Source organism: Oncorhynchus masou, chromosome 18 (genome assembly GCF_036934945.1).
Source record: "Oncorhynchus masou masou isolate Uvic2021 chromosome 18, UVic_Omas_1.1, whole genome shotgun sequence".
Taxonomy (NCBI): Eukaryota; Metazoa; Chordata; class Actinopteri; order Salmoniformes; family Salmonidae; genus Oncorhynchus; species Oncorhynchus masou.
The window spans coordinates 50,997,218-51,011,161 of record NC_088229.1 but is presented as its reverse complement, the minus strand read 5'-3'; the positions used below and the strand labels follow the sequence as shown (position 1 = coordinate 51,011,161).

The 13,944-nt window shown below is 39.7% G+C and overlaps 1 protein-coding gene across 1 annotated transcript in view; it reads left to right on the top strand.

Annotated features, from left to right (window-relative positions):
* LOC135504758 (basic salivary proline-rich protein 1-like) overlaps nucleotides 1-13,944 on the top strand; it is a 38,173-nt gene that overhangs the window by 1,540 nt on the left and 22,689 nt on the right. Inside the window, exons 2-4 of the mRNA XM_064923604.1 lie at nucleotides 10,274-10,333; nucleotides 10,433-10,504; nucleotides 10,827-10,874. Coding sequence (XP_064779676.1) covers nucleotides 10,844-10,874 — 31 coding nt within the window. The 5' untranslated portion in view covers nucleotides 10,274-10,333; nucleotides 10,433-10,504; nucleotides 10,827-10,843. The remainder of the gene's footprint in view (nucleotides 1-10,273; nucleotides 10,334-10,432; nucleotides 10,505-10,826; nucleotides 10,875-13,944) is intronic.

The window sequence follows — 13,944 nt, the reverse complement described above, 5'->3', positions numbered from 1 at the left end:
ACAAATCTAGGGTTGCTACCCAAACCGGCTGGTCGTTTGTTCTTTTGGTTTGGTTGCTAGAGACTCGACCCAGTCATTGTCTTTTTGTTCTGTATCTATGAACGCAACCCAGTCATTCGTTCTAAATGTTCCATTGCCATACTGGCTGGCAACGTTCTTATCCCTTTCTTGCTAGCTAGCCAACTACGGCTAACTTACAGTCACGTCAAAAAGTGCATTCAGAATCACACCAAAGTAGCTGCATTTGCTTAAGCTGTTTTCTAGAGACATTTATTTGGATAAGTCCATAACAATGAGCTAATAAGACATGATTTCACCTGGCATAGAAAATGTGCACTCGTCGGGACACTGCTGCTCAGAAGAGCTAGCCAACAAACAGCTAGCACAATCACTTCAAACTCAAGCTGGAAAGACTACAAACTAGCTGCACTTCATTTCATTTTTACTTTATTTCAATTGGGAAAAAATAAGAAACCCACACACTGCTCTTGATAGTATCACTGCTCTTTAATAAGCTTTACGTATACTTTACGTATCGGCCTCAAGGACTTCGTCAGAGCTTTTGTGCTCACTATTTGAGAGACCGGGATACTAACAAATAACCACCAACAAACTTTCTAGAGCTATTCTAGAGCTGGCTGAATATGTTTTGACGTACAACTATTTCAGGTTTGATGATGATGAATACAAACGAATGGAACATCGATGGGCTCCACAATCGAACCGAGCTATGCTAACCTTTATGTGGGTCTTTTTGAAGAACGTTTGGTTAACAATGAAAACGAAAATCCACTTTTGAATAAAGTCCTGAAGTGGTATCGATATATATTGACAACATTTTTTTTCCATATGGGGAGGAATGGAAGAAGAGTTGTCAGACTTTATGGCATTACTGAATGACATTGACCCCAATCTAAAATTCACTGTTGAATGTGATACTCATTACTTCGACGTGGATTGAGAAATCAAATGGAACCTTGTTTACAACTCTGTATAGAAAAGAAACAGACAGAAATAGTATATTACAGGGGGACAGCTTCCACCCTGAGAAATTAAAAAAGAGGACTTCCAAGAAGCCAGTTTTTTAGATAGTCGTCTGTGAGTGGTATATATGGCACAATCTAGAAATAGCAACGGAGATGCGCAAAAGCTTTCTAAGAACAAGCTACTCTCCACAATGTGTGGATGAAGCTCTTGATTTGGCATTGGGGAAAACACGAGATGAAATGCTACAAAAAAATAAGCACTAAAGCTAAAAAATACTAATGTTCACCACCACATATATGTTGATTTTGCGCAAAGTGGGAGATGCTGACAAGAGGCACTGGCATGTTTTACCATCAGACCCAGCTTTGCCAGCTAAATTTAAGAATCCACCACTTATTGTATATAGAACAGGTCACAATTTCCGCGATAAATTGGTCCATGCCAACTGCCAGCCACAAAATAAACATTTACACCCTCTTCGGAATGGCAGCTATAAATGCAGAGGGTGCGCACAGTGAAACAATATCATGAAGTGTGAATATTTCTGCCACCCACATACAGAAAAAAGGTTCCAAATAAATTACATTATTATGTGCTCCACCACCCATTACATCTACATGATTAAATGTCCATGTGGGCTGTGTTATGTAGGTAAAACCTCTCGTTCTCTCAAGCAGAGATTTAGTGAACATAAATTCAATCAGGAGAAACGACAGTCACAGTACAATTTAATGGCCAAAGACATTTCTACCTCTAGATTTTGTGACATAGAGAACTTAAGATATCAGACATGGGAGATGATATAAATAATACTCTGAGCAAAAGATAATGTTTTGGGATTTTCACCCTCCAGACATTATTTCCTAACGGTTTTAATGATGAAATGCCGATGTATGTTATAAATGTGAACATTAATTAATGCCCCATTTCAGATTACGCGGACTTTTTTCTTGCGCTGTACCCAATGATTTATGAAAACATGCTTGGTGGGTCGATGCCCTCATCGTGGTTTTACAGACGTGTTTAATACCTTTTGTGTACACACTTTATTTGAATATTTCTGAAATGCACATTGTTATATTCGGTAACACTTTATTTTTCCTCGACTCCAACCCCATTCGATGCATGGAACGGATGTGGGTGGAGCTATGTCTTCATGCGAGGGCGAACACATATTTCTCAAATGGTGAGCACAAAAGCTCTGACGAAGGCCCTGAGGCCGATACGTAAAGTTGATCAAAAGCAGTGTGCGAGTTTCTTATTTTTTTCTCATCTTATTTAACTGTTACTATGCACCTGCAATAAAGATTGCTCAGATGTGCGAGTGCCTTTTGAAGACCTTTTTTTCAGTTGACATTCCTTTGTATATATATCCATAAAAATATGGAACACAGAGGGTTTTAACCAATCAGCATTCAGGATTAGACCCACATAATAAAGAGAACCATCTGTGTTCTGTTAGACAGGTAAATCTTTATCCACAATATAGTAGGGGGTGTAAAGCCATAACACATACGTATTTCCATTAGCAGCTATGATCAGGGATGTCAAAAGCCACACTGAAGTCTAACAAAACAGCTCCAACAATCTTTTTATCATCAATTTCTCTCGGCCAATTGCCGTGCTTGTTGAATGTCCTTCCCTACATAAGTGTGCTGAAAGTCTATCAATTTGTTTACAGTGAAATAGCATTGCATCTGAACAAACATATTTTTTCCCAAAAGTTTACTAAGGGTTGGTAACAGGCTGATTGGTCTGCTATTTGAGCCAGTAAAGGAGGCTTTACTATTCTTAGTGGAATTACTTTCCAGGCCTGAGAGCACACTTTCTAATAGGCTTAGATTGAAGATATGGCAAATAGGAGTGGCACTGTCGTCCTCTATTATCCTCAGTAATTTTCCATCCAAGTTGTCAGACCCCGGTGGTTTGTCATTGTTGATAGACAAAAAAAAATCATTAAAATAATAAACTTAGGTTTTCCTAGATATGGCTACTATATTGTGATCACTACATCCTGGATTTGGATACTGCTTTAAAACAAATTTCTGCAGCATTAGTAAAGATGTAATCAATAAATGTTGACGATTTCATTCCTGTGCTGTTTGTAACTACCCTGGTAGGGTGACTGATAACCTGAACCAGGTTGCAGGCACTGGTTCAAGTTTGAAGCATTTTCTAAATGTATTTTTTAGTGGGTAGATCAGCTTTAATACTGAAGATAAATTGTAGCTTCCATTGTAGCCGTCTGCAGCATTTCCAATCCCCCATGTATATACGTACACACAATATATATATATATATATATATATATATATATGTATGTATGTATGTATGTATGTATGTATGTATGTATGTATGTGTGTGTGTGTGTGTGTGTGTGTGTGTGTGTGTGTGTGTGTGTGTGTGTGTGTGTGTGTGTGTGTGTGTGTGTGTGTGTGTGTGTGTACGTATGCACACAGTACCAGTCAAAAGTTTGGACACACCTTCTCATTCAAGCATTTTTCTTTATTTTTACTATTTTATACATTCTAGAATAATAGTGAAGACATCAAAACTATGAAAAAGCACATTAAATCATGTAGTAACCAAAAAAAAGTGTTAAACAAGTCAAAATATATTTTAGATTCTTCAAAGTAGTCACCCTTGCCTTGATAACAGCTTTACACACACTTGGCATTCTCTCAACCAGCTTCATGAGGTCCCACATATGCTGAGCACTTGTTGGCTACTTTTCCTTCACTCTGCAGTCCAATTTATGCCAAACCATCTCAATTGGGTTGATGCCGGGTGATTGTGGAGACCAGGTCATCTGATGCAACACTCCATCACTCTCCTTCTTGGTCAAATTGCCCTTACACAGCCTGGAGGTGTGTTTTGGGCCATTGTCCTGTTGGAAAAACAAATGATAGTCGCACTAAGTGCAAACCAGATGGGATTGGTTATTGTTGCAGAATGCTGTGGTAGCCATGCTGGTTGTGTGCCTTGAATTCTAAATAAATCAGTGTCACCAGCAAAGCAGCATCACACCACCTCCTCCATGCTTAATGGTGGGAACCACACATGCAGAGATCATCCGTTCACCTACTCTGCGTCTCAAAGACAAGGCAGTTGGAACCAAATATCTCAAATTTGGACTCATCAGACCAAAGGACAGATTTCCACCAGTCTAATGTCCATTGCTTGTGTTTTTTGGTCCAAACAAGTCTCTTATTATTGTTGTTGTTTAGTAGTGGTTTCTTTGCAGCAATTTGACCATGAAGGCCTGATTCACACGGTCTCCTCTGAACAGTCGATGTTGAGATGTCTGTTATTTGAACTCTGAAGCATTTATTTGGGCTGCAATCTGAGGTGCAGTTAATTGACCATTTCTGAGGCTGGTAACTCTAATGAACTGCAGCAGAGTTCATTAGAATTACACAAGAGCCAGTTTCATCATAGCGCTTGATGGTTTTGCGACTGCACTTGAAGAAACTTTCAAAGTTCTTAATGTTCCGTATTGACTGAACTTCATGTCTTAAAGTAATGATTGACTGTCGTTTATCTTGTTGAGGATAGGGGGCAGTATTTTCACTTTGGATGAATTGCGTGCCCATAGTGAACTGCATCCTACTCTGTCCTAGATTGCTAATATATGTATATTATTATTACTATTGGATAGAAAACACTCTGAAGTTTCTAAAACTGTTAGAATTATGTCTGTGAGTATAACAGAACTCATAGAGCAGGCAATCTTCCAAACAAGAAGTGAAATTCTGAATGTGGGTCAACTTTGACGTCATCGCCCCTTCCTTTCCCAACAAGATATGGATCTGGTAGCACTTCTATCGCCTTCCACTAGATGTCCTCATTCAGTAGAACGTAGAATGGAGCTTCTGGTGTGAACTTTGACCGAATGGGAGGGGAAATAGTCACTGTCCCGACAGAATGCAATTTCCCCGTGGCACATTTCTCTGTGGGTGCCACCATCGTTCCATCAGCTGCAGCTGAAAACGTATGATCCGGTTGGAACGTTATTGGATATATATGATAATAACATCCTGAAGATTGATTCTCTACTTAGACTCTACTTAGTTTGACCAGTTTATTCGACCTGGAATATATCTTTTTGAAGTTTTCGTGCGAGTTGTCCTGAACCAGCGATAGCAAATGCAGCTAATTGGACACTAGTATTGGACATTATGGACATTATGGAACAAAACAACAATTTATTGTGGAACTAGGACTCCTTGCACTGCATTCTGATGAAAGATCATCAAAGGTAAGGGAATATTTCTAATGTAATTTCGTATTTCTGTTGACTCCAACATGGCGGAGAAATACTTTTACGTCTGAGCGCTGTCTCAGATTATTGCATGGTAGGCTTTTTCCTTAACGTTTAAAAAAATCTGACACAGCGGTTGCATTAAGAACCAGTGTATCTTTAATTATACGTAGAACATATATCTTTAGTCAAAGATTATGATGAATATTTCTGTTATCTGGCGTAGCTTTCTATATTTCCTCCGGATATATAGGCATTTCTGAACATGGCGTCAATGTAAACCGAGATTTGTGGATATAAATATGCATATTATCGAACAAAACAAATGTATTGTGTAACATGTCATATGAGTGTCATCTGATGAAGATTTTTAAAAGGTTAGTGATTCATTTTATCACTAATCCTGCTTTTGTGACTATCTTTGCCTGGAAAAAATGGCTGCGTTTTTCCTTTGATTTGGTGGTGGTCTAACATAAATATATGTTGTGTTTTCGCTGTAAAACATTTTAAAAATCAGACATGATGGGTAGATAAACATCTTGTTCATCTTTCATTTGAGGTGTTGGACTTGTTAATGTGTGAAAGTTAAATATTTCTAAAGAATATTTTTGAGTTCCCTGCGCCACCTTTTCAGCTGAATGGGGGTGGGGGGGGGGGGTGGAGTTCCCCTCGGGGATCGCCTTGCCATAACAGGATTTATCTTTGCTTATTTGAGCTTTTCTTTCCATAATATGGACTTGGTCTATCTTCTGTATACCACCTCTACCTTGTCACGACACAACTGATTGGCTCAATCGCATTAAGAAGGAAATAATTTCCACAAAAACATTTTTAACAAGGCACACCTTTTAATTGAAATGCATTCCAGGTAACTACCTTATGAAGCTGGTTGAGAGAACGCCAGGAGTGTGCAAAGCTGTCATCAAGGCAAAGGGTGGCTACTTTGAGGAATCTGAAATAGAAAATATATTTTGATTTGTTTAACACTTTCCTGCTTACTACATGATTCTGTATGTGTTATTTCATAGTTTGCTGTTTTCACTACTATTCTACAATGTAGAAAATAGTACAAATAAATAAAAACATTTGACTGGTACTGTATACATATATACATGCATAGACAGAGTGCATTCAGAAAGTATTCAGACCCCTTGACATTTTATTACGTTAGTCTTATTCTAACATTGATAACATTTATTTTTTTCTTCATCAATCTACACACATTACCGCATAATGATGATCCAAAAACAGGTTTATAGAAATGTTTGCAAATGTATTAAAAACAGAAATATCACATTTACATAAATTTTCAGACCCTTTACTCAGTACTTTGTTGATGCAGCTTTTGCAGCAATTACAGCCTCAAGTCTTTTTAGGTATGACGCTACAATCTTGGTACACCTGTATTTGGTGAGTTTCTCACATTCTTCTCTGCAGATTCTCTCAAGCTCTGTCAGGTTGGATGGGGAGCGTCGCTACACAGCTATTTTCAGGTCTCTCCAGAGATGTTTGATCGGGTTCAAGTCCGCCTCTGGCTGGGCCTCTAAAGGACATTCAGAGACATGTCCCGAAGCCACTCCTGCATTGTCTTGGCTGTGTGCTTAGGGTTGTTGTCTTGTTAGAAGGTGAACCTTCAAACTCAGTCTGAAGTCATGAGCGCGCTGGAGCAGGTTTTCATCAAGGATCTCTCTGTATTTTGCTCCGTTCATCTTTTCCTCAATCCTGACTAGTCTCCCAGTCCCTGATGCTCAAGTACAACCCCACAGCATGATGCTGCCACCACCATGCTTCACATTAGGGATAGTGCCAGGTTTCCTCCAGATGCCACCCGTGGCATTTATCAGATCAGAGAATTGTTTCTCATCGTCTGAGAGTCTTTAGGTTCCTTTTGGCAAACTCCAAGCGGGCTGCCGTGGCTTTTACTGAGTGGCTTCCATCTGGACACTCTACCATAAAAGCCTGATTGGTGGAGTGCCGCAGAGATGGTTGTCCTTCTGGAAGGTTCTACCATCTCCACAGAGGAACTCTGAAGCTCTGTCAGAGTGACCATCGGGTTCTTGGTCACCTCCCTGACGAAGGACCTTCTCCCCCGATTGCTCAGTTTGGCCGGGCGGCCAGCTCTAGGAAGAGTCTTGGTGGCTCCAAACTTTGAGCATGGAAATTATGTAAACCATATGCCATGGCCGTCTCCGTCACCACATCCCAACCCAATTGAACACTTATGGGAGATTCTAGAGCGGCGCCTGAGAGCGTTTTCCATCAACAAAACACAAAATTATGGATTTCACTTGGAAGAATTGTGACGAATTCCTCCAAAAAAAGATGTCATTCTGCACCCTGAACAAGGCAGTTAACCCACGGTTCCCCGGTAGGCCGTCATTGTAAATAAGAATTTGTTCTTCACTGTTAAATCAAGGTTAAATATTTGTTGAAAAATAGAATCTGTACCAAGGCGCATTGAAGCTGTTCTGGCACGTGGTGGCCCAGCGCCCTATTAAGACACTTTGTGTTTCCTTCATTTTGGCAGTTACCTGTATGTTAGTGTACCTTTTTTAATGTTAACATTCTAAATGCATGTGTTTATATAATGTGTTGTATGCATGTCTGTTGATTACTGGTATGTATTTATCTCAATGTATTTATGTAATCATGCACGTATGCATTTAGTGTATGTGCCAGTATGTACAGTTGAAGTTGGAAGTTTACATACACCTTAGCCAAATATATTAACTAATTTTTCACAATTCCTGACATTTAATATCTTTGTAAAAAATCCCTGTCTTAGGTCAGTTAGAATCACCACTTTATTTTAAGAATGTGAAATGTCAGAATAATAGTAGTGATTTATTTAAGCTTTTATTTCTTTCATCACATTCCCAGTGGGTCAGAAGTTCACATACACTCAATTAATATTTGGTAGAATTGCCTTTGAAATGTATCTTGGGTCAAATGTTTTGGGTAGCCTTCCACAAGCTTCCCACTAAGGTGGGTGAATTTTGGCCCATTCCTCCTGACAGAGCTGATGTAACTGAGTCAGGTTTATAGGCCTCCTTGCTTACACACGCTTTTTCAGTTTTGCCCACAAATGTTCTATAGGATTGAGGTCAGGCCTTTGTGATGGCCACTCCAATACCATAACTTTGTTGTCCTTAAGCCATTTTGCCACAACTTTGGAAGTATGCTTGGGGTCATTGTCTATTTGGAAGACCCATTTGCGACAAAGCTTTAACTTCCTGACTGATGTCTTGAGATGTTTGCTTTAATATATCCACATTATTTCCCTGCCTCATGATGCCACCTATTTTGTGAAGTGCTCCAGTCCCTCCTGCAGCAAAGCACCCCCACAACATGATGCTGCCACCCCTGTGCTTCAAAGGTTGGGATGGTGATCTTTGGCTTGCAAGCCTCCCCCTTTTCCTCCAAACATAACGATGTTCATCATGGCTAAACAGTTCTATTTTTGTTTCATCAGACAGAGGACATTTCTACAAAAAGTACAATCTTTGTCCCCATGTCTGGCTTTTTTATGGCGGTTTTGGAGCAATGGCTTCTTCCTTGCTGAGCGGCCTCTCAGGTTATGTCGATATAGGACTCGTTTTACTGTGGATGTAGATATGTGTACCTGTTTCCTCCAGCATCTTCACAAGGTCTTTTGCTGTTGTTCTGGGATTGATGTGCACATTTTGCACCAAAATATGTTCATCTCTTAGGAGACGGAATGCGTCTCCTTCCTGAGAGGTATGGCGGCTCCGTGTTCCCATGGTGTTTATACTTGCATACTATTGTTTGTACAGATGAACGTGGTACCTTCAGTCATTTGGAAATTGTTCCCAAGGATGAACCAGACTTGTGGAGGTCTACAATTGTTTTTTCTGAGGTCTTGGCTGATTTATCTTTTGATTCTCCCATGATGTCAAGCAAAGAGGCACTGAGTTTGAAGGTAGGCCTTGAAATACATCCACAGGTACACCTCCAATTTACTCAAATGATGTCAATTAGCCTATCAGAAGCTTCTAAAGCCATGACATCATTTTCTGGAATTTTCCAAGCTGTTTAAAGGCACAGTCAACTTGGTGTATGTAAACTTCTGACCCACTGGAATTGTTATACAGTGAATTATAAGTGAAATGATCGGTCTGTAAACAATTGTTGGAAAAATGACTTGTGTCTTGCACAAAGTAGATGTCCTAACCGACTTGCCAGAACTATACTTTGTTCACATGAAATTTGTGGAGTGGTTAAAAAACAAGTTTTATTGACTCCAACCTAAGTATATGTAAAATTCTGACTTCAACTGTATGTTAATTATTAGATATTTCCTTTGTCTGTTTCTTCCAGATATTTTCTTCACGTACAAGAAAATGCACTGTGACTATGCTTTATTCTGCATCGATACACTTAGTATACAAAACATTAAGAACACCTGCGCTTTCAATTACATATATTGACCAGGTGAAACCTATGGTCTTTTATTTATGTCACTTGTTAAATCCACTTCAGTCAGTGTAGATGAAGGAGAGGAGACAGGTTAAAGAAGGATTTCTAAGCCTTGAGACAATTGCGACATGGATTGTGTACTTATGCCATTCAGAAGGTGAATGGGCAAGACAAAATATTCAAGTGCATTTGAACGGGGTATGGCAGCAGGTGCCAGGCGCACCGGTTTGTGTCAAAACACTGCTGGGTTTTTCACACTCAAGTTTCCCATGTGTATCAAGAATGGTCTACCACCCAAAGGACATCCAGCCACCTTGATACAACTGTTGGAAGCATTGGAGTCAACATGGACCAGCATCTCTGTGGAGAGCTTTCAACACCTTGTGGAGTCCATGCCCCGATCAACTTGAGTCTGTTCTGCAACTTAATATTAGGAAAGTGTTCCTAATGTTTGGTATACTCAGTGTATGTACAGTGTTTTTTTTCTCTATCTACTGTATGTATTTATGCATGTACTGTAAGTGCCAGTATGTCAATTCTATGGGTTTGCATTTTGTTCTCTCTGAACTTTGTCTCAATCGCGCTCAGGAAATGGTGGAATCGCCAACGCACCTGGACCTGATGTTGGCAAGTCAGTTGGTAAATACGGTGAGTGCCATACATTTCTCTAAATCACTGAGAATCTGTCAATCTGAATTATATCACTATTATTTTCTAATATATTCATTGCACTGTTTACACAAACAGGAAATGGTGGTCTACCCTATGGATCTCAGACTCTTGGATTGGGTGCCGAATCCAAATCCTCTGGAAAATACGGTAAATTTATCAATCAAATGTATTTAATGAAGCCCTTTTTACATCAGGAGTTGTTACAAATTGCTTTAAAGATAACCAGCCTAAAACCCCAAACATCAAGCAATGCAGAGGTTCTAGCCTCCCTAGAAGGCTGGAACCTAGGTAGAAACCTAGAGAGGAACCAGGCTCCAAGAGGTGTCCAGTGCTCTTTGGTCTGTAAGGGCAGGGGGTCAATCTGTTGAACCAATAGGGCTAGTTTTTCTTAAAGGTTTTTAATCCAGGACTAGGCTTAATCTGTGTTAAGGAAACCGGACCCTAAACAAATGATTTAATTATGTTTCAGGAGGGCTAGGCACTGGAATGGGAGGGGATCCTGCACCTGGAAAATATGGTGAGCTACCTCATTTTTATCTAAAAAGGACCTCTATAATCCAGACAGACCTATGCAATAGCTGATGAAATATAATAATAACAATGGATGTTTTCATGCATGGTTATAGGCCTAGTAAATAAAAAAGGTAATTTCTTAAAGTTCCAATGCAGCAGTTTATATCTCAATATCAAATAATTTATGTGTAACAATTAAGCACCTTACTGTGATTGTTTTCTATTAAAGTGGTCAAGAAGAAACAAAAATAGCTTCTTAGCAAAGAGCAATTTCTAGAAGAATTTTGCTAAGGGATGGATGATCGAAATTTACAGAATTGATACCTGATGGAAAATAGGGGAGGGTCATGCTTTTTTAATTTCAGTCAAGGGGAGGGTTTAGAGTTTTTTTCCCCAAATCTAGTCCAGGTTAGGGTCCTGTTATTTGTAATTGATGACATTTCAATATTTCTCTGTTTTAGAATTAGTTGCTTACTTGGATATATATCGAAGTGTGCCCAATGCTGCCCTTCATCTCTGATTCTCTGCTGGGCGCGCAATATGAAGTGCGCCTATAGCCTATTTAATGTGATCTCAATCAAATGGTCCATAGCCTATAGGCTAGGAAGTGCAAGCTCGTAGAAGCACAGAGCAAAGTTATATTTCTAAGATAGCTGCTGGGATGGTGTAAATAAAACCAGGCAGCATTACACACGGCAATGGATATTCCAACCCTGAGCCCCGGCCTGCTCTTGCTGATCAAATACTTTTTTGTGTGCTGCCTAACCAATGGTGTGACGTGTAGGCCTACGGTGGCAGTTCAGGAAGATAGTCAAAGGCTTCTTCCAATTTTTATTTATTTGGCCTAGTCCAAAAAAATGCACTATCATGCGCGCAGACTAACCTATAGCCTTTGTTCTGTTCAGTTTGAGAAGGAGGTCGCAAAGATTTTTTTATTTAACCTTTATTTAACTAGGCAAGTCAGTTAAGAATAAATTCTGATTTACAATGACTGCCTACCCTGGCCAAATGCTGGGCCAATTGTGCATCGCCCTATGGGACCCCCAATCATGGCCGGAAGTGATACAGCCTGGATTCGAACCAGGGACTGTAGTGACGCCTCTTGCACTGAGATGCAGTGCCTTAGACCGCTGCATGGCGCAGGAGGACCAGAGATCAACTTTGATAGCTTGCTACTACTGTAGATTTAAAAATAGATTTTTATTAAAAACTGAGTGTACAAAACATTAGGAACTCTTTCCATGACATAGACTGACCATGTGAATCCAGGTGAAAGTCATTATCCCTTATTGATTACACCTTTTAAATCCACTTCAATCAGTGTAGATGAAGGGAGGAGACAAGTTAAAGAAGGATTTTTAAGGCTTGAGACAATTGAGACATGGATTGTGTATGTGTGCCACTTAGAGGGTGATTGGGCAAGACAACATTTTAAGTGCCTTTGAACGGGCTATGGTAGCAAGTGCCAGGCGCACCGGTTTGTGTCAAGAACTGCAACGCTGCTGGGTTTTTCACACTCAACAGTTTCCTGTGCGTATGAAGAATGGTCCACCACCCAACGAACATCCAGCCAACTTGATACAACTGTGGGAAGCATTGGAGTCAACATGCACCCGCATCCCTGTGGAGCGCTTTCAACACATTGTTAGAGTCCATGCCCCGAATAATTGAGGCTGTTCTGAGGGCAAAAGGGGTGCAACTCAATATTAGGAAGGTGTTCCGAATATTTTGTACACTAGTGTTTTATCAGAGTTATTGACCTCACAATAAGCCAGATTCAAGAAACTAACATTCTGGTGCTGACACTGACACACAATCAATCGGAAATGGACAGCTCATGGTGCTGAAAGTATGCAAATTCGAGTAGGCATAATTAATTTAAACCGTCTTAAATTAAAATTAACTTCACTAACAACAATGGGGCCTACCTCTGTGTGCTGTTAAGTTAAAACCAAGACTCGAATTGAGGGGGTATGAGAGAGTGTCATAGACCTACCTTTTATTAAAGAAAATGGCAATGACAACAAAAGCAAAGGCCTGCCCTTTTGTTAGCTTAAGATTTTGAAGAAAATAAAACAGATCCGATTATATAACGTGTTCTATAATGCTTTGGTCCGCGATGCTTTATACTATAAACAAGCTGAAAATACTCGGGAAAGATGTGACTCCGATACGTAAGGGGATATTAATCTTCTATAGCCGAGGAGACAAACAATTGACTTTCCTTGGGAAGTAATCAAATTCTTTCACTATCAATTGATTAAGCTATTCACTTTCTGTACAATAGATGGTTAAGGCAAACACTTGTGACCTTCTCTTGTTGGGTTAAAAATCACAGAAGAGTTGCCAGCAGTTAAAGCTGAAATATTTCACCTTCGTAGACCTACTCTGTCTGGGGTGGAACGGTGGGCCAACTTTTGAAAGTACCATGCTCAGATTCCTAATGATGTCTCACACAAGACACTGATTTGGCATTGGAGAAATATAATAGATAGATGAATGCATAGGCCTATCTGTCCATTCTTAGCCTATAATTTCAGTAATTTGTGTGCTATTAAAAAAGGTTCTGCTAATATGTAAAATGACATAGAATTGCATGCCATTTTTTATAAAAGGCAACTTTTTCTCAGACCTGGAAATACGATGATAGATTCATGCAATGCTTTAATTACAAAGATGTTTCCACCCCTACTCTTGTCCACCGTGGTCTGCGTACCCACAACCTTCTGGCCCGCAAACCTGTGCGCTATCAAAATTCACACGTTGCCATGTAATGCTTACAGGACGAAAAACAGTTTCTAAAACGGCATATCTAAGGCTCTGGTCTGTTCAAAAAGTGAGGGTAAACAGTAGACATGGTGTCTGCTATTCACTTAGTTTGTATTATTATTTTAGGTATAGGGAAGGTTCACTCCGTTTCTCTTTCAAGCGATCAGGGAGGGTTTAGGTCAAAAATATTTTGCTGAAGGGAGGGCCATCCATTTTCATTTCAGAGAGGTCTGATTTTCTCCATATAACCCTTATTATACAATTAGTTCACTCCCTGAGTGTGGGACGGGGAAAACTGAACATTT